This window comes from Eschrichtius robustus, chromosome 16 (genome assembly GCF_028021215.1).
Source record: "Eschrichtius robustus isolate mEscRob2 chromosome 16, mEscRob2.pri, whole genome shotgun sequence".
Taxonomy (NCBI): domain Eukaryota; kingdom Metazoa; phylum Chordata; class Mammalia; order Artiodactyla; family Eschrichtiidae; genus Eschrichtius; species Eschrichtius robustus.
The window spans coordinates 42122870-42141213 of record NC_090839.1 but is presented as its reverse complement, the minus strand read 5'-3'; the positions used below and the strand labels follow the sequence as shown (position 1 = coordinate 42141213).

The 18344-nt window shown below is 39.1% G+C and overlaps 1 protein-coding gene across 7 annotated transcripts in view; it reads left to right on the top strand.

The window, feature by feature from the left end:
* The window catches only part of TASP1 (taspase 1), a 235115-nt gene that overhangs the window by 92935 nt on the left and 123836 nt on the right, over positions 1-18344 (top strand). For 6 of the 7 annotated variants that reach the window (XM_068565779.1, XM_068565780.1, XM_068565775.1 and 3 more), the window contains 2 exons: positions 6514-6633; positions 12005-12083. In XM_068565779.1, the coding sequence (XP_068421880.1) occupies positions 6514-6633; positions 12005-12083 (199 nt within the window). The remainder of the gene's footprint in view (positions 1-6513; positions 6634-12004; positions 12084-18344) is intronic. The other variant, XR_011076948.1, reaches the window with a different exon arrangement.

Below are 18344 nucleotides of genomic sequence, written 5' to 3'. Positions count from 1 at the left end.
ACAACCATGTAACGAGATATGATATTGCTACTACTCTAGAAAGTTTCCTCATACCCCTTCATAGTCCACGCCTCCTTCCCAAGACAAATATTTTTCTGATTCTTTTTCACCATAGAGTAGTTTTACCTGTTCTAAAACTTCAGATGAATGGGATCATATATTATGTACTCTCTTGTGTCCAGCTTCTTTTACTCAGCATACATCTAAAAAATTATCCATATTGTTGTACATATCACTAGTTCTTTTTTATTGCTGAGCAGTCCTCCTCTGTTGCCTGTATCACAGTTTGTGTACCCATTCCCCACTTGATAGACATTTGGGGTTGTTTACAGGTTTTGACTATTGCAGTTTGACTAAGGTGCTATAAACATTCTTGACAAGTCTTTTGTCATGTATATTTTGCTTTCTCTTGGGTAAATATTTAGGGGTGTAGTTGCTGGGTCATAGCTAGGTGTGTATATTTAATTTAGAATTAAATTTTTTTGATTTAGAATTTTAAAATTGTGATTAATACTTACTCCAGAAAAACAAGAAGCCAAATTAGATATATTCATCATTAATTTTTAAACTGATTTTAAGTCATTGAGATGTGTTCTATAAGTGTTTTTATCAAATGGATGCAATTTAATGATCTAGTTAATATTATCTTAAGGAACTTGTCAGAATTATCATCATTCTTAAATTCCTTAATTTTTATTTCAACTCCAGTATATCTTAGGTTGCTATCCTTAACCAGTGGTTCATTATGAGTTCAAATTAAATAATATTAATTAAACAACATATGAATAAGAATAAAAATGATTTAAAACTGTGTAAAGCTATCGTGGTGGTTTTTACTGTTCAACTGTGTAATAATCTAAGTCACGAGTATGTTCATCTGGTCTCTACCATCGCTTACACGGGCTCACTCAACATGTACACTGAGGCTCTCAAACGGTTCCATTTTGAAGAGAAAAAAATCCATAATTCATTATTTGTAAGATTATTAAAAAAAAAAAAAACTGAGATTAGCCACCAGAACACTATATAGGAATTCTGCCAGTTGGAAAACATTGTCCTTTGAGAGTCTGGAATTTTGGGGTAATCCTCTGGAACTTTGTTATGATATGAATTTATAATTAAAGCTGTAATCCAGATATAGTAAAGCCCCTTAAAAGCATTGTTAACACACTTTATTTTTATTTTGAGCTGAAAAGGTTTCTGTTTTCGGTGTTGAGTGATTTAGGGAATTAATAACAGGTTTTTATATAATATAATTTTTTTCTCTGTTGTAGATATGTTTGGCACTAATTATATAGTGCTGCAAAAATTTTAATGCATATTTATTAAGCAAAGAAAATAAAGGATTATTTAAAAATAGACATTATGACTGTAGCTTACAGAAACATCATTTGTAGTATTGGACATCAGAAGGGTGATTTTCTGGAGGGTCACTGGATATTCTTATACCCAAATTTTCCTTGGTTTCAGCCAAGGCAGACACATGAAAATAGATAATTCTAGCTAAATTGTACTTCTTTTACACACACAGCTGATATACTCTGAGCCCACAGTGGCCCCACTGTAGGGGGCTGGTTTTAGGAGATAGACCTGGAGCCAGATCTAAGTCTCTTGTAGCCAGAGCTATCGTTCCATCTTTAGGATGCTCGAAGGTGGTAAAGCTTTATGCTGAAGTTACTGTGCTGTCACAGAGGGCGTTAAGTCAGCTGCGTTTCTCAAGTGGAAGCTCAGGCCAATCATAATGCTGCTTTCAACCTAACAAAGGTGTACTGGGAAGGTTTGGTATCTTTAAAAAAAAACAACAACGTATTATTATTGTATTAGGATAATCCCACCATACATCAGTTTCAGGATGCACTTTTACACTTGAGATATTATTCTTATATTTTAGCTATTTTGATATTGGAGTAATTCTGTACAGAAGAAAGACCAAGTTAATGAGATAAGTAACTGATAGATGGTGTCTCTTGGCAGGTTTCAGAGTTAGAGTGTAGGTTAGAGGCTTAATTTTCACGTGGAAAGTACCTACTTTTTGTTCTGAGGGATTTATTAGTTTACATGTGTTACTTAATTTAATTCGTACAATAACTGTGTAACAGCCATCTCCAACTTGGAGCAAGAAAAATGAAAACTTTTGACATTAAGCCCAACAGAGTTTACTAGATCCTTGGTTACTTCAAGAAAATTTTATTTCAGTCGTTTCCATAACACATGCAATCTCTATGCCAACTTTATATACATGTGTTTATTTCGATGGGAACTATAGTTTATGCCATTGCTTTTTAGTCACAATTTTATCTAAAAAATTGAGGCAACTAGCATGTTTCAGTCAGGGACAATAGGTCCATGTGTATCTGTGTGGCACATGTACTTCTAAGTATTTATGGAGTGTAGGAGTATAATAGCAGCTCTATATAATAACAGTCATTTGTGTGTTTTTTAGCCTTTCTTAGATTTCATTCTTGTACAAACGAGCTCTGTGAAATTATTATAGTCAAAATACCAGTGTTTGTCTTTCACTCAATTTATCTGCACTTCATAAAAATGCTTAAATGTTATTTCATCATCCTTCAAGTTGCTTTTCAGTATGTGAAATCTGTGAACTAATTCTTGAATATTTATGAAGTAATTCTGATTTTTGCAGGTGTTGCAAGCCATTAGGAATATTTAGCTTAATTTGGAGCAGGATTCTCTATTTTTCGCTTGATTTTTCATTTTTGAAAAACAAGTTACAGTAAATACATCTCTGTATAATCCTTTTGTGTCTTTCTGTAGTAGTTTGGTTAGGGATAAGAGTTATAGTTCACGATATCCTGATCGAAATGCTAAGAGAATTGTTTTACAGATAACGTATATCATCGTGTATATGTTATGTGTCCCCTCAGTAAAGTTCTACTTTATAGAATGTTTGCGTAGGATCAGCAGTCACAGCTAACAAAAAAAGAACTAATAAAGAATACCCTTTCCTGACTTTGTTGTTGCTGTTTTTGAGGAAAGTTATTTTACAGTGCCTCTTTATTTGCATGAGAGTTGTCTATTTCTAAAAGAACCAGCAAGATTAATAAGATCATACTTTAAAATACCTTGTAGTGTGTTCATGGTGTTATGGTTGTGGTGATATGCTGCCAGTTGGTAGTTGAACAAGATAGAGCTTAAATCTTTTATGCTGACATAATGTTGGTCTTAGGTGGTTTAAGTTTCTCCTTCAGCAGATTTGTGCCTATGAAGTTATTTGCCTTAGAATGAGTAGAGCAGACATCTGGCTGATAATGACCTTGTGGGATGCTCTCAGACCTTGTTTCTCAAAGTAGGGTCCATGGATCAGTAACATCAGCATCAGCATTACTCGGGCGTTTTTGGATGTATAGTCGTGACTGATTCTAGATTACTCCATCAGAATCTGCATTCAAACAGGTTCTCCAATTGATTTGTATGCACATTAAAGTTTGAGAAGCCCTCCTGTAGATGACGTAAGACTTGGCATCTGAACAAGAAACAATCTCTATCTGGGGTTGCAAGGATATAAAGATTTAGGAATTATTTCTTAGAAAAATGAAACAAATGTTCATCTTAAAAGTACATTTGTCTTTAGGGTTATCTCTCTTTTCTGGAATAAAATGTGTCCAATGCATTTCTTTACTTTGATAATTCCATCTTATCTACCAAAGAAGACAGACTCCACATAGTCTGTACCAAATGAGTAAACCTGATTATTGTTAATCTTCCCTAAGATAGTGTCATTCTCTGGCCTTGTATGAAATTGAATCTTGAGAAAAGGAGATGGAAGACTGATGTTAGAATGGCAGGGCATGTATCGTCACTTACTGGGCTTGGTTTTGTTACACCAGGGATACAGATGTGCTTTATTTACTCCAAGTTTATTTTATTTTTATTTTTTAAATTTTTATTGGAGTATAGTTGCTTTACAATGTTGTGTTAGTTTCTGCTGTACAGTAAAGTGAATTGGTTATATGTATACGTATATACACTCTTTCTTAGATTTCCTTCCCATTTAGGTCACCACAGATCATTGAGTAGTGTTCCCTGTGCTAAACAGTAGGTTCTTATTAGTTATCTCTTTTATACGTAGTGGTGTATACGTGTCAATCCCAATCTCCCAATTTGTCCCACCCCTTCTTCCCCTCTTGGTTACCGTAAGTTTGTTGTCTACATCTGTGACTATTTCTGCTTTGCTGATAAGTTCATCTGTTTTTCTAGATTCCACATATAAGCGATAATATACGATATTTGTTTTACTCTTTCTGACTTACCTCACTCTGTATGACAGTCTCTAGGTCTATCCATGTCTCTGCAAATGGCACTATTTCGTTCCTTTTTATGGCTGAGTAATATTCTATTGTATATATGTACCACATCTTCTTTATCCATTCCTCTGTCGATGGACATTTAGGTTGCTTCCATGTCCTGACTATTGTAAATAGAGCTGCAGTGAATATCAGGGTGCATGCGTCCTTTCAAATTCTGGTTTTCTCCAGCTATATGCCTAGGACTGGGATTGCTGGGTCATATGGTAGCTCTATTTTTAGGTTTATAAGGAACCTCCATACTGTTCTCCATAGTGACTGTACCAATTTATATTCCCACCAACGGTGTAGGAGGGTTCCCTTTTCTCCACACCCTCTCCAGCATGTATTGTTTGAAGATTTTTTGTTGATGGCCATTCTGACCGATGTGAGGTGATACCTCATTGTAGTTTTGATTCTCATTTCTCTAGTAATTAGTGATGTTGAGCATCTTCTCATGTGCTTTTTGGCCATCTATATGTGTTCTTTGGAGAAATGTCTATTTAGATCTTTTGATTGGGTTATTTGTTTTTTTTGATACTGAGCTGCATGAGCTGTTTGTATATTTTGGAGAGATCCCTTGTTGGTTGCTTCGTTTGCAAATATTTTCTCCCATTCTGAGGGTTGTCTTAAAGAATAAGGATGTCCTTAATGTCTGCTGTGGGCAGAATGAAACAGTGGATCAGACCTTTCCTCAGAGGTTTACAGTCAGGTTAGGAAACTATCCTTAAAAGTCAGACAACCTACCACCAGAAGAACTGTGATATTCTGGGATATGGCCATGTTGATCCACTGGCTGGTCTTCCCCAGCTGCTGTTAAAAGGGAGATTAGGGACACAGCATGCATTTCAGTCAGTTACACCTGTTGTATCAAAGTAAGTACTGTCATAGTGGAACAGTATATTTAAGGGGAGTTAGAATTTAGAGCAAGAACCAAAGAAATGCAAACATCTAGATATACCTTTTCCTAATAGGCTTAATATAATGTTCATTGTGGCATACTCTGCCTCTGCATTTTCTAGTTTGCCTTAAGGAAAAATCTTTTGTTTACATTCTGCTTCCAATATTTCAAAACTCCCTTCAATGTTGCTCAACTTCTGAGGTGGCCTTGGGAGCCCATTGACTTTTCTGGGGCTAGCCTTAGTGTGGTATTTCAAAAACCACTCAGGCAGGTACCCCCTCAGCACGAATAATGTCTTGCTCAGTAAGTAGTATGAGCATAAACCACACAGGAGGGAGAGCTGGTCTCGTTGAACATGGGCTTCTGCCTGACTCTTTCATACAGACTTGAGTGCTAGGGTGAGGGTAGGGGTCTCAGGTTCTGGGGCACCAGTGCCCTAGTGTAAGAATACCACCATGACCGCTATGAACCTAAAGACCTGTAGTAGCCCTCCTTTTTAATACATAAAAAAGATAATTTTTCATGAAACTTTGTTCCCACTTCCTTTACTTCTGATTTTTATCCAGCAGTGTAAAGTTTGTCTGCCTTGCACAGGTGACCCAGAAATCTTTGAGGTAGGAGACAGCTGCTTGTGGTCACTACATGTGAAATGCCTTAAGCGTGTGGGACCTGGAACAAGACACAGAAACACAAAGATGCTTCCCAAGAATATGCAGTTTTCTGCCATATGATTGGCAACCATGTTATTAATATAGCAGAGAAGGGAGCTGGCCATTAAGTTTCTCACAAGGAAGGAATTATAAAAGAAAATTGTAGCATGGTCTACACCAAGACTAGAAATGTCACTCTCTTCATTTATTGTGCTGAATATATTACTTTTAGAAATTTGTATATAATATTTTAAAAATACTAATAAGGACATTTATTAGTTCACTTACATCATAGATCTTTTCCTCTATAAATTCTCAATCGTGAACTTAATTCTTGAGATTAAGGAGACATGGCGATATACTGTAATTTATATTAAATTGTTTTTTTCTTCCTCCCTTAGAAAGGCACATTAGGCTGATTATTAGAGAAGAGCAACCAGACACCCTTGGTTCAGGATCTTACAGTGGAAAATAAGTTTTGACTTGAACCAGATTAAGTGGCAACTTGATAATAAATAATTTCAAGAGATTGCTGAATGTTCCGGTTAAGGATTAGCTCAGATTTTGTTATGTCATGATTGTCCTGACAAGTGCTGTGTGGTCACATCGTTGTCACACACCGTGCTTAGCGAATGCTCTGGCCACTTTTGCTCTGCAGGAGAATGACTCAGGCACTTTGGACACGGTGGGCGCTGTGGTCATGGACCACGAAGGGAACGTGGCTGCCGCCGTCTCCAGTGGAGGCTTGGCCTTGAAACATCCAGGGAGAGTGGGGCAGGTAAGTGATTCTGGGGTTTTTAAACTAGCTTTCCAAGCCGAAACATGGAATTTCTAGCCCGCAGGTTTTTGAACCAGTAGAGATATATTTTTTTTCTTTAGAAAAAACAAATGATTATTGTTCTTAACACTTATGTAGTATAAATCATCAAATACCTGTTCAGGATTCTTTCTAAAATTAAAACCTATCTCACAGTAATAGGGTTCTTCCTGGTCTTTACAATTGGTAATCCTATGTTTGGCTACTTTCAGCAGGCTAGGTACTGGCCCGGGCATTTATCAGACATTTAATAAATGTGCATCCATTTCCATTTTCTTTCTTTGTAAATGTCATTCTCTTTAGGATCCACCACCTGACTATATGGCTGCTTGCTTTCCAGGTGGAAACACAGTTTTAGAGTTACATTTTGTATTTCCTCCATTCAAGGAACAGTAACATTTTGACCTTCTAATCCCTCCTCTGATTAAGCATTTCAGCTATTTTATAGACTGACTAGTAGTCCAAGTCACCAACACATGATACCACTTGAGAAATCGAGATAGAAGGGTCTAATTTATGTGCAACTGGCTTATTCCCTGTTGACTTGTACATCTTCTTCACCCCTGACTCCCCATCTCCATCCAGCCTTTAGTACCCAACTGAGAATGAAATTTAACAATCCATTTGATCTAATAACCTTGCTGAGAATAAACCAATTTGGCACATTACTTACAGCCTTAATAAATATTTGTTGAGTGAACAAATGAATTGAACACCCTCACAGAATCTGTTAAAGTTGTTGCACAGGGTGCGTTTAAGCTCAGTGCTTGGATCTCGTGTTGCATCTGTAGCACCGCTTGGCATGCTCTGTGTGCTTTGTCTCTCACGTTTGAAGAAGAGTCAGTGTCACAGTTGCTTTGGACACGGTGGTTAGCTAGTGCTTGGAGCAGAGTGATCTGCTTCGTGGAGGACATCTTTGCAAAGCCCCAAGTGATGTTCCCTGATCTGCCCTTTATTGTGGACAAGTCACTCACAGTCCTGTGGTGGGAAGGGGAAGGGAAGAATAATTAATTTTGTGCTACTCTTTGCCTACCATACAAGGGGATTTATGAGGAATGATTACTCAACATGTGGAAATGCTTTGAACTCAGTATAAAAAGCCTTTGTCTGGTCATGGTATTTTTCCACATTATAAAGCCCTGTGTATTTGTCAAGTTTGGAATAAGAAAACCAAGCTTGGCATATCAGATCTGGATGCCTCGGTAGAGAAAGAGAGAGAAAAGCCAGCAGAGGCGCCTTCATTGCATTGCAATTCCCATGACTTTCTTACTGGGTTTTGTTTGATTTCGTTAGCAAAATAGCAACAACAGAACCAAGGATAGTGCTGGACTACGTTAGCGGGATATTACACCGAACCCTGCACGTGGGGTTGCCCTGGAAAAAGTAATACTGTAAAACTTAACACGTACACATTTGAAAGTTGCTAAAGAGTAGGTCTTAAAAGTTCTCACCACAAGAAAAATAATTCTGTAACTGTGTATGATGACGGATGTTAACTAGACTAATTGTGGTGATCATTTTGCAATATATACAAATATTGAATGATTATTTTGTACACCTGAAGCTAATATAATGCATGTCAATTGTACCTCAATTAAAAAAAAACACCTTACATATTGATTTGCCCCACTTGGCTGGTTTATGAATGCATAGTTTGTGAGAGCTGATAAATCAGGAAAGGGTGTGGAGGAGTAAAGAAAGGTGCTTACAGGGAAACACAGTTGCTTAATCGTGTTATATTGCTGAGATAGAGGAGAAGCAATAAGCCTAGAAATATGCAAGCATCAGATGGGAGGTAAGGAGCTGTTCTTCTTGACGATCAGGACAGAATGAAACAAAATACTCAAGCAAACTATTTAAAAAAGCAAAGATTAATTAATTTTTTAAAATGTGCTGAAGCTAGCTATTCTTACATACATTTTAAATGCACAAGTAACTCTTTAAAAATTTTAGCATATTACCCATATTACCCAGCTGCTGAAGTGGCAATTTGAATTAGAACTTGTTTGCTTCCTCAGCTTATCGTAATAGTTAGAATTTACAAACGGGACACGAGACAGGAATTATTGTCATTATGTTCTACTCTCCCCCAACCCTCACCCTACCCACACACAAACAGGCAGTTGAGTTTAGGGGCTAAGAGTGTGGATTTGGGATTTAGGTAAAACTTTATTGTGCGCCCCCCCCCCCGCCCCCGCTTACTAGTCCCCTCCCCATGGACAAGTTACTCAATGCCGTTAAGTTCTACTTTCCACAACTACAAAATGGGAATAGCTACCTTACAAAGTTCTAGAAGGTTAAATGACATAATGCATTTCAATTGCTTATCGTAGTGCCTCCTAATAACAGCTGCAGCTGCCGTTTATTAATCACTGGCTCTGTGCAGCAAGTGTGTTAAATTCCCATGATCCTACAAGACTGTGAGGTGGGTATTTTTATTACCCTCATTTTATAAAAGAGGAAACGAAGACCCAGAGAAGATTAAGTTATAATAATATCATCATTTGTATGACCTACTTTTACTGCATGATAGTAGCTTTGATAAAATTTTACTCCTAAAAAGAAGGAAGCCTTTTGCTGTTGCTCTTGTTTTTAAAGATCTCCTTAAGGTTGTGATGTTTTATCCAAAGGAGTGGATACGAGAGGGACAGTCTCTGATTCTTTCTTTTATCTTAGCCATCACTGTCTCAGCCCAACCAATTTCAGAAGGTTGAGAAGGAAGACAACTTTAGGTCATGAAATTGAGGAGAGATAGCAAAAAGGAAATTTTGTGTAGAGAGGAGAAACAAGAGTAAGAATAAACTTCCTTTTCATGGCCTCCACTGGGCTTCTCAGGGGTGTCCTCTTGGCCATATTTACTATTTTTTAGGTGCAGACTCCTGGTCAAGATAATTGTGGGAAATGGAAAGGGCAATGGGCTAAGATTCAGGGTTTCCAGTGAAGGAAGAATGGGCCCTTCCACGGAGGTCACATGTTCTCTGAGACTTCGGCTGATCCAACACCCAGCCTAGGTAGTACCAGTGGAATGGCTTATCCCACAGGTCTGCCATGTTATTCTGAAATCCATATGTTGAATTAATTCCACAGAGCTTTTAGTTGCCACACCCACCCATCTGTCTTGTGTGTTTTAGAAGCATGGTGTTTTCAATATGCCTGCCATATCAGGGGTGTTGTGTTCAGTTCTTGGTTCTACTTTTAAGAGGGGTATTGTCATTGACAGTGGGGGATGGCAACTGTGGATCACACGAACATGGTCCAACTTCATCTCCAATTATCCTGGACCCTGGATCATTTCTCAAGGAGGGTCATTAGGGAAGTGGGGTGAGTGTGTGCATCTCAATGTCTTGGGGAGCAGTTCACAAATTCTTTGAGAGAGAAAAGAGAAATCAGGGCATTAGAATAGATGTTTTCAAAAATTTGGAGAACTTTAGGGGAAGGTTAAAGTATTCCCAGAGAGTAGACCTAGGATTGGTGGGTGGAAGTTAAGGAAGAACTTTCCACCAATGGAAAGTGTCCAGAAGGGGTATATGTTCCCACATGAGGTGATGAGGTTCTCAGTATCAGAAGTGCCTGGGATATTTCACGAAAATCCCTGTTCTGGGTAGAATATTAGAGCAAAATAGTTCTGAAGTCCGTGTGAAAAAGAATAAAATACCATAGAAAGCTGAAGTCTGTCTGGTCACCATTCTCAGTCTAAGCTTCTTCTTCCAGTCCTCACAAGTGAGTTTCTAGAATATATAACTGTGTTATCTTATGGGAGTATCTTTTGCCTTCATCAATCACAGAGAATACTGAATGTCTTGTAGTTTGCTGTTTCGTTTTCTTTTTTTTTTTTTTTTAAGCATGGATTATCTGAGAGACACACGTCCTCTTTCTTTTTTTTTTTTTTTAATTAATTAATCAATCTATACTTTTGGCTCTGTTGGGTCTTCGTTTCTGTGCGAGGGCCCTCTCCAGTTGCGGCAAGCAGGGACCACTCCTCATCGCGGTGCGCGGGCCTCTCACCATCGCGGCCTCCCCTGTTGCGGAGCACAGGCTCCAGACGCGCAGGCTCAGCAGCCGTGGCTCACGGGCCCAGCCGCCCCGCGGCACGCGGGATCCTCCCGGACCAGGGCTCGAACCCGTGTCCCCTGCACCGGCAGGCAGACTCTCAACCACTGCGCCACCAGGGAAGCCCTCGTTTTCTTTTTTTAACTCAATAGGTTTCAGAGTTTCTTCTGTAATAGTTCTTAAAAACCTTTTTGAAGAAACTTAATCCTTTTTTCTAATGTTTGAAACAAATTCCATATATTGCTATGCCAGTGTTTATTTAGCCATTTCTGTACTGATTGAATTTATGTTGTTTTCAGTATTTCATTCTTATCAAACAGGTGATAATGAACATTCCGGACCATGCCTCCTTGTATTTCTCTGTAATAGCTATCTAAGGGTTTTTCTAATTCTGCTTCTAAGGAATGGAACAGTTATCAATTGTGATTCCCCTTCCAAAGGCAGAGAAAATCATTGTGAATATGGAAGAGGTGAATCCAGACGTTCTGGGTGGCACTGTCGGAAACAAAATAGAAGTGATTGTCACACACTTTTATAAAACCACAGCAGTTTATTGTGTTCCTGGTGGTTTCAGACATATACATTTATTCCACCACCTCACAAAGCGATTAGCTTGAACAGGCCTTTTTGTCTCCTTTCTTTCTATCTGGCAGAATCTAGCACAGTGGTGAGCAGGTACTGGGCCCTTCGGTGCATACCTGTTTGCAGTTCCTGTTGTGCCACCCCGAAGGAGGCAGGGAAAAGGCGCTAAAACCTAAAGCAGCGTTTGCTAGAGCGTGGCAGGAGGACCACCCGCGTTCCGGGCTCCTAGGCCCGGGTTAATGATGCTGATTCCTGGGGCAACCTCCAGGCCATCAGGATATCTGGGAACCAAGGTTCCTATCATCATGCTCCCCAAGAAATCTGCCACACACCTAGTTTGACAAGTGTTATTTTAAGGCAACCACAGTGATTTCAAGGGGCCAGAAGAGCAACACCTGACAAACTACAATAGAGGGAAGATTTTTCAGGGAAGGAAAAAATTACTGTTGATGAGACTAAGAAACTTTCTTTTGCTATTTTCTGAAAAATTTTAGATTAGTACATAGCTGAAAATATAGTTTTGTTAATGTTAGAACCATTGTTTGGGTAGGTCTTGTACAACCTCTGGTTATCGCTCATTTGCTATACATCATTATTAGATGAGGCTTTATTAGATGGGTATGATTTCTGTCTTCTGTTGAAAGCTACTAGTTACGTGTAATAATCTTAAAATATTGTATTTATCTATTTTTCCCCCCAGGCTGCTCTTTATGGATGTGGCTGCTGGGCTGAAAATACTGGAGCTCATAATCCCTACTCCACAGCTGTGAGTACCTCAGGTATTTGCTGCTTTCATGACCATTTTTCATAACTTCAACCTTGTAGGTCATTTAATGATTGAAAACTATAGTTTTATGTAAACACAAAGCATGTGCTAAAACGTCACATGGATAAGAACATTGATGCCTGAAAAATCTTTGATATTTGGGAGCTTTTGAGAATTGTTTCACAACGTAAGTATCACAGTATAAAGGCTTTGCTAACATTTTCAATACAACTTCGGAGTTAACTAAAATTTAATTGTATTTTTAATGGATTTTTTTTTCTCTAATGACTCATGATAGTACCAGATTCAGGTCAAAATGATGTAAAAGTAGCAAGGCATTTCAAAAACTAAGAGGTCATTTCTTGAGTAAAATGTTGACATAAAACTTACAAGGTGTATTTCAAACTGTAGTTTATGACATCTACACTTTTGATAAAATGTAGGTCCTTTTTTTGTATTTGTATTAGAAGAGTCATTTTCATTTAGAAGTGTGTGTGTGTGTGTGTGTGTGTGTGTGTGTGTGTGTGTGTGAGAGAGAGAGAGAGAGAGAGAGTGTGTATGTTTGGGGGGAGTGGAGTTTTTTAAAAATTTTTATTGGAGTATAGTTGATTTATAATGTTGTGTTAGTTTCAGGTGTACAGCAAAGTGAATCAGTTATACATATACATATACCCACTCTTTTTTAGATCCTTTTCCCATATAGGCCATTACAGAGTAGTGACTGGAGTTCCCTGTGCTGTACGGTAGGTCCTCATTAGTTATCTATTTTATATATATTGGTGGGGAGTGGATTTTTTTTTTCTGTCCCTATTTAGAATATTCAGCATTAAATTCAGCAGTTTTCCCATACAATTTCAAACACTAAAGCTTTTTAGAACAGTTTGATTCTCACCTGAATCAAAAAAATTTATCATTAATTGTAAAGTGTGCTTGATCACAGAGAGTTATCTAGGCAATCAGCATCATATATAGCCTTTAATGCCTCCCGTCTGCTGAATGTGAGTTCTGCATATTGATCACAAATTTGCCAATTTCTCTGCTTATGCTTCATCACTCCCTTCTTTGATTGAATATAAAATAAGCAGGATTTGAAAATCATAGAGCTGGGAGGGACATGTGGAAACCATTTTATCTAGTCTTCTGACTTTACAATTGGATGCCTAATCCACTAAGAGAGTCAGGCTACTGATTTCGGACGCGGCAGCTTGCAGCAAGCAATAGTAGGAAGCAAGATCTTAGTTCCCGGACTGGAAGTCCTAAACACTGGACCACAGGGGCCAGCAGCTAAGGCCTAGGTCCCTAGTTCTTACCTTCCTTGTCAAGAAAGTATTCAGGCAAGGAGGCAGAAGGTAAAGGGAAAAGTAAAAAGTTTATTGGAAAAACAAAGTACACGCGGAAAGACGCACGGGCGAACGGAGAGAGAGAGCTGCCTGGGGAGTGGATTTTAATGGGCAGAATGGTTGTTATCTAGACCCAGGTTTTCATATGCTTTTGCCAGACGTACTTGAAGCTCTTCATGTAGTTGATATGCATGGTTGACATAATAATATTGGTTCATCCCCTTTGCTGTGCTGTCTCTCAAGTTACAGTCCTAGGCCTTTCTCCCCGACGTCCTCAGGCTTTATCAGGAGGCCGGTAGACATGGCTGCCTTTCCTTCCTTTCTCTCTTCAGTTTCTTGCCACATTGTTTTCTGTCCCACCACACTGACCACCCACCCAATCCAAGAGCCCTCCTCTCCCGCTCACTCTTGCCTCTCTGTGGTCTCTGGCACAGGTGACTCTTTTCTTTCCATCTCTAGCGTAGATCCTGAACCTCTCTTGGTTTGTCCTGCTTCCCTGACCTGCTCCATCTTGTCCTTCGTCACGGACTCTTCCCATTGCTAATGACCCCAGTGTGGGCCTCCACCGGCTTTTCTTCATCTCACTGTGTGCTTCCTCTCGGTGATCTGGTATTATTGCTGTTGTTCTCATGATTTCAGCGGTTATCTTTTAACGTATTGGCTTCCATGTCTATCTCTACTCTGGACTTTTCACTTGAAGTCCACCTGAGTTCCTTCTGCCTTCCTGTTGGATATGTCCTTGTGGGTGTCATGTGTGCACATGAGATTCAGCAGCTCAACTGAACACCTTGTTCCTTATTCCCACGCCTTGGCCATCTTTCTCCTGTATTCTTTTTCTCTTTTATTGCCATCACTATCCTATTTGGTCAGACTTGAAATCTGGTACCATTCTCATATTTGTGGCTTCTTTCCATTTCTACTGACCTGACCCTGTTATTTCAGATACCCAAGCTCCTGCCCGCCTGTTGTAGCAGCCTCCTGACTCAGATCCATTATTTGCATTGGTGGAAAAATTTGATTTTGAGCCACTCAGGTGAAGTCCAAACACAAATTAATGTTGAATCTAAACCATGCTAATATCGTAGACAAAAAATTGTTTTTCACTCTCTCCATTTTGAAGAAATGAGCATAATGTAGTAATATGAGTTAATTTTTAATTTAATATTGCTGGCACACGAAAATCTTTACACATAATACTTAGGAATTAGCTTGTGCATAATGAAGTATGGCCCACGTCTATGGAAAATTGTGGTATTTGAACAAACCAAAGTCTAAAATAAGGTAATTCATTGTTTCATTTTTATTTTCCTAAAGAAATATCAGTTGGTATCATGTGTTGTGTTGACTTTATTTTTGGTCAGTATGTGGTTCATGAGTTGGTTTGTTGCTATTTAAATGTTAGGAGACCTGAATTCTACTTTAAGCTGGAATCCTGAGTGCCTGTCTCACTGTGTCACTTTGGAAAAGAAATTCAGTCTCCTTGGGATTGTCCACCTCCCTTTTTTAAATTTGGTGATGTGGAATAAGAGCACATAAATCTTTATAGATTTGATTCTATGAAGTAGATTGCAGTGGGTGGGTAAAGTTAAAATTGTAAAATTAAGGTCTTTCTTCCTTCCCCTTGAATATTTCCTTCTTTGCCCATCTTGTATCCACTGAAGATAGTTTTATATGACTAAAGATAACTTTAGGTTTCCAGTTTATGATATCTAGTGTAGCTTTTTAGCTTGGATGCCCAGCTCATCATGTTACACCCTTCTTCAGTTTAAGAACTAACCATCATCAGCCTACAGAACCTGAGGGTAATAGAGCAAGTCTCCAGTTCCTTCCATCTGTGGGACTTTGTGTGATTGCTTCGCCCTTGTTTCTCCTGGGGCTGTTGCTGTGAGGTTGACGATGGAAACACATGGCAGAGTTGGGTGACCAAGTCAGAAGAAAGGTGGAGCACAGAATTTTGCAACTGTTTGGTCAAAATAAAAAAGACATGTGCCTTAGGCTGTTGCAGAAAATCCAGAGACCTGGCCTACATTTTAGGTTTATAGTTCTTGGAAGGTGATAATTGAAAGACAGAGGGAAGATAGTTAGTTATGGTCAGGGTAGGGCTCTCCTAAGGCCAGACAGGTGATGTGGTCATTAGCCTGCTGGATAAACTCCAGCATCTTGTTCTCATTACGGCGGGGAGGAATGAGTGGAGAGTGGGGAAGAGCATAGCGGGGCAGGAGCTGACCTTGCAAACTCTGACTAATGTTCCGGCATCTTGGAAATTTGCCGAGCTAGGGAGGTTCTTGTTCAGACTCTTCCACTCACTGGCTGAGACATCCTGGCAAGGAGTTATTTGTACCACAGGAATAGTATCTATCTTAATATTTATGAGGATTTAATGAGCTGATGTATGGATCTCTAGAACTTATTCATCTTACACACCTGAAACCTTATGAATTTTGAATAGCACCTCCCCATTTCTCTCTTCACTAACTCCTGGCAGTCACCATTACCCTCTGCTTCTATGAGTCTGACTATTTTAGGTACCTCATATAAGTGGAATGGTGCAGTGTCTGTCCTTCTGTGACTGGCCTGTTTCACTGAGCATGTCTTCTGGGTTCATCCATGTTGTCATATATGGTAGGATTTCCTTCCTTGTAAAGGCCAAATAATATTCCGTTATATGGATATACCACATTTTCTTTTCTTGCTCATCTGTCAAGGACATTTAGGTTGTTTTCATATCTTGACTATTGTGAATAATGATGCAGTGAACACGGGAGTGCAGGTACCTCTTTGACATCCTGATTTCAATTCTTTTTGATAAATACCCAGAAGTGGAATTGCTGGATCATATGATAGTTCCATTTTTGTTTTTTGAGGAACCTTCATACTGTTTTCCATAGTAACTGAACCATTTTACATTCCTACCACCTGTGTATACAGGTTCAGATATCTCCATATCCTCACCAACATTTATCTCTTGTCTTTTTCTTTTTTTTAAACATCTTTGTTGGAGTATAACTGCTTTACAATGGTGTGTTAGTTTCTGCTTTATAACACAGTGAATCAGCTATACATATACATATATCCCCATATCTCCTCCCTCTTCCGTCTCCCTCCCACCCTCCCTATCGCACCCCTCTAGGTGGTCACAGAGCACAGAGTTGATCTCCCTGTGCTATGTGTCTGCTTCCCACTAGCTATCTATTTTACATTTGGTAGTGTATATATTAGTCCATGCCACTCTGTCACTTCGTCCCAGCTTACTCTTCCCCCTCCCCGTGTCCTCAAGTCCATTCTCTACGTCTGCATCATTATTCCTGTCCTGCCCCTAGGTTTTTCATAACCATTTTTTTTTTTAGATTCCATATATATGTGTTAGCATACAGTATTTGTTTTTCTCTTTCTGACTTACTTCACTCTGTATGACAGACTCTAGGTCCATCCACCTCACTACAAATAACTCAATTTCATTTCTTTTTATGGCTGAGTAATATTCCACTGTATATATGTGCCACATCTTCTTTATCCATTCATCTGTCGATGGACACTTAGGTTGCTTCCATGTCCTGGCTATTGTAAATAGAGCTGCAATGAGCACTCTGGTACATGACTCTTTTTGAATTATGGTTTTCACAGGGTATATGCCCAGTAGTGGGATTGCTGGGTCGTATGGTAGTTCTATTTTTAGTTTTTTAAGGAACCTCCATATTGTTCTCCATAGTGACTATCTCTTGTCTTTTTGATAATAGCCATTTTGACAGATGTGTGGTGATATCTTGTGGTTTTAAGTTGCACTTCCCTAATGACTAATGACGTTGAACACCTTTTTCATGCACCTGTTGGCCGTTTGTATGTCTTCTTTGGAGAAATGTCTATTCAAGTCCTTTGCTCATGTTCTAATATTGTTTTTTTGCTATTGAGTTGTAGGAGTTTCTTATCTATTTTAGATATTAACCCCTTCTCAGAAGTATGGTTTATAAATATTTTCTCCCATTCCATAAGTGTCCTTTTCATTTTATTGCTTATTTCCTTTGCTATGTTAAAGCTCTTTAATTTGATGTAGTCCCACTTGTCTATTTTTGCTTTTGTTGCCTGTACGTTTACTGTAATATCCAAGAATAAAATATACCAATGTGAGACACATACACTAGGGGGAAAAAGAGACTGCCAGTTATATTATGACACACAGCTTTCTCATCACTTAACACATGGCTGTTGCTTTACAAGAAACTATAGAATTGGGGGTATTCTTCCAACGAGAAATATTTGCTTCCCTGGTAACAATGTCATGACCCTTTGCTATTTCCATGCCTTCCTATGTATACAAGCACTTTTGGTTTGAATTGTGTATCATACCGTAATCCTTTTGAAGACATTATAAATGGCAGTTACACTCAAAACACGTAGTTCCAACATGGCACACAACTCAACCAAAGGGTTAACAAATGGGAACAGCTGACCTCTAGAGGCAGTGATGGCTGTGTCACAGCTGCAAGCTGGAGGACAGCCATGGGCGGATGCCATCAATTACAGTGCACCTCCCGATTTCCAAAAATTTAAAATGTGAAAAAAAGTGTGCTTTTCTTATTCTCAGCTTTTTTGTGAAAATAAATAATTAGTTTCAAGCTTTCTTTAAGTGGTGACATAAGCTCTTGAGAAAAGGGGGCTTGTGGGACTTCCCTGGTGGCTCAGTGGTTAAGAATCCACCTGCCAATGCAGGGGACACGGGTTCGAGCTCTGGTCCGTGAAGATCCCACATGCCGTGGAGCAGCTAAGCCCGTGCACCACAACTACTGAACCTGCGCTCTAGAGCCCGAGAGCCGCAACTATTGAGCCCGTGTGCCACAACTACTGAAGCCCAAGTGCCTAGAGCCCGTGCTCCGCAACAAGAGAAGCCACCGCAATGAGAAGCCCGCGCGCTGCAACGAAGACCCAATGCAGCCAAA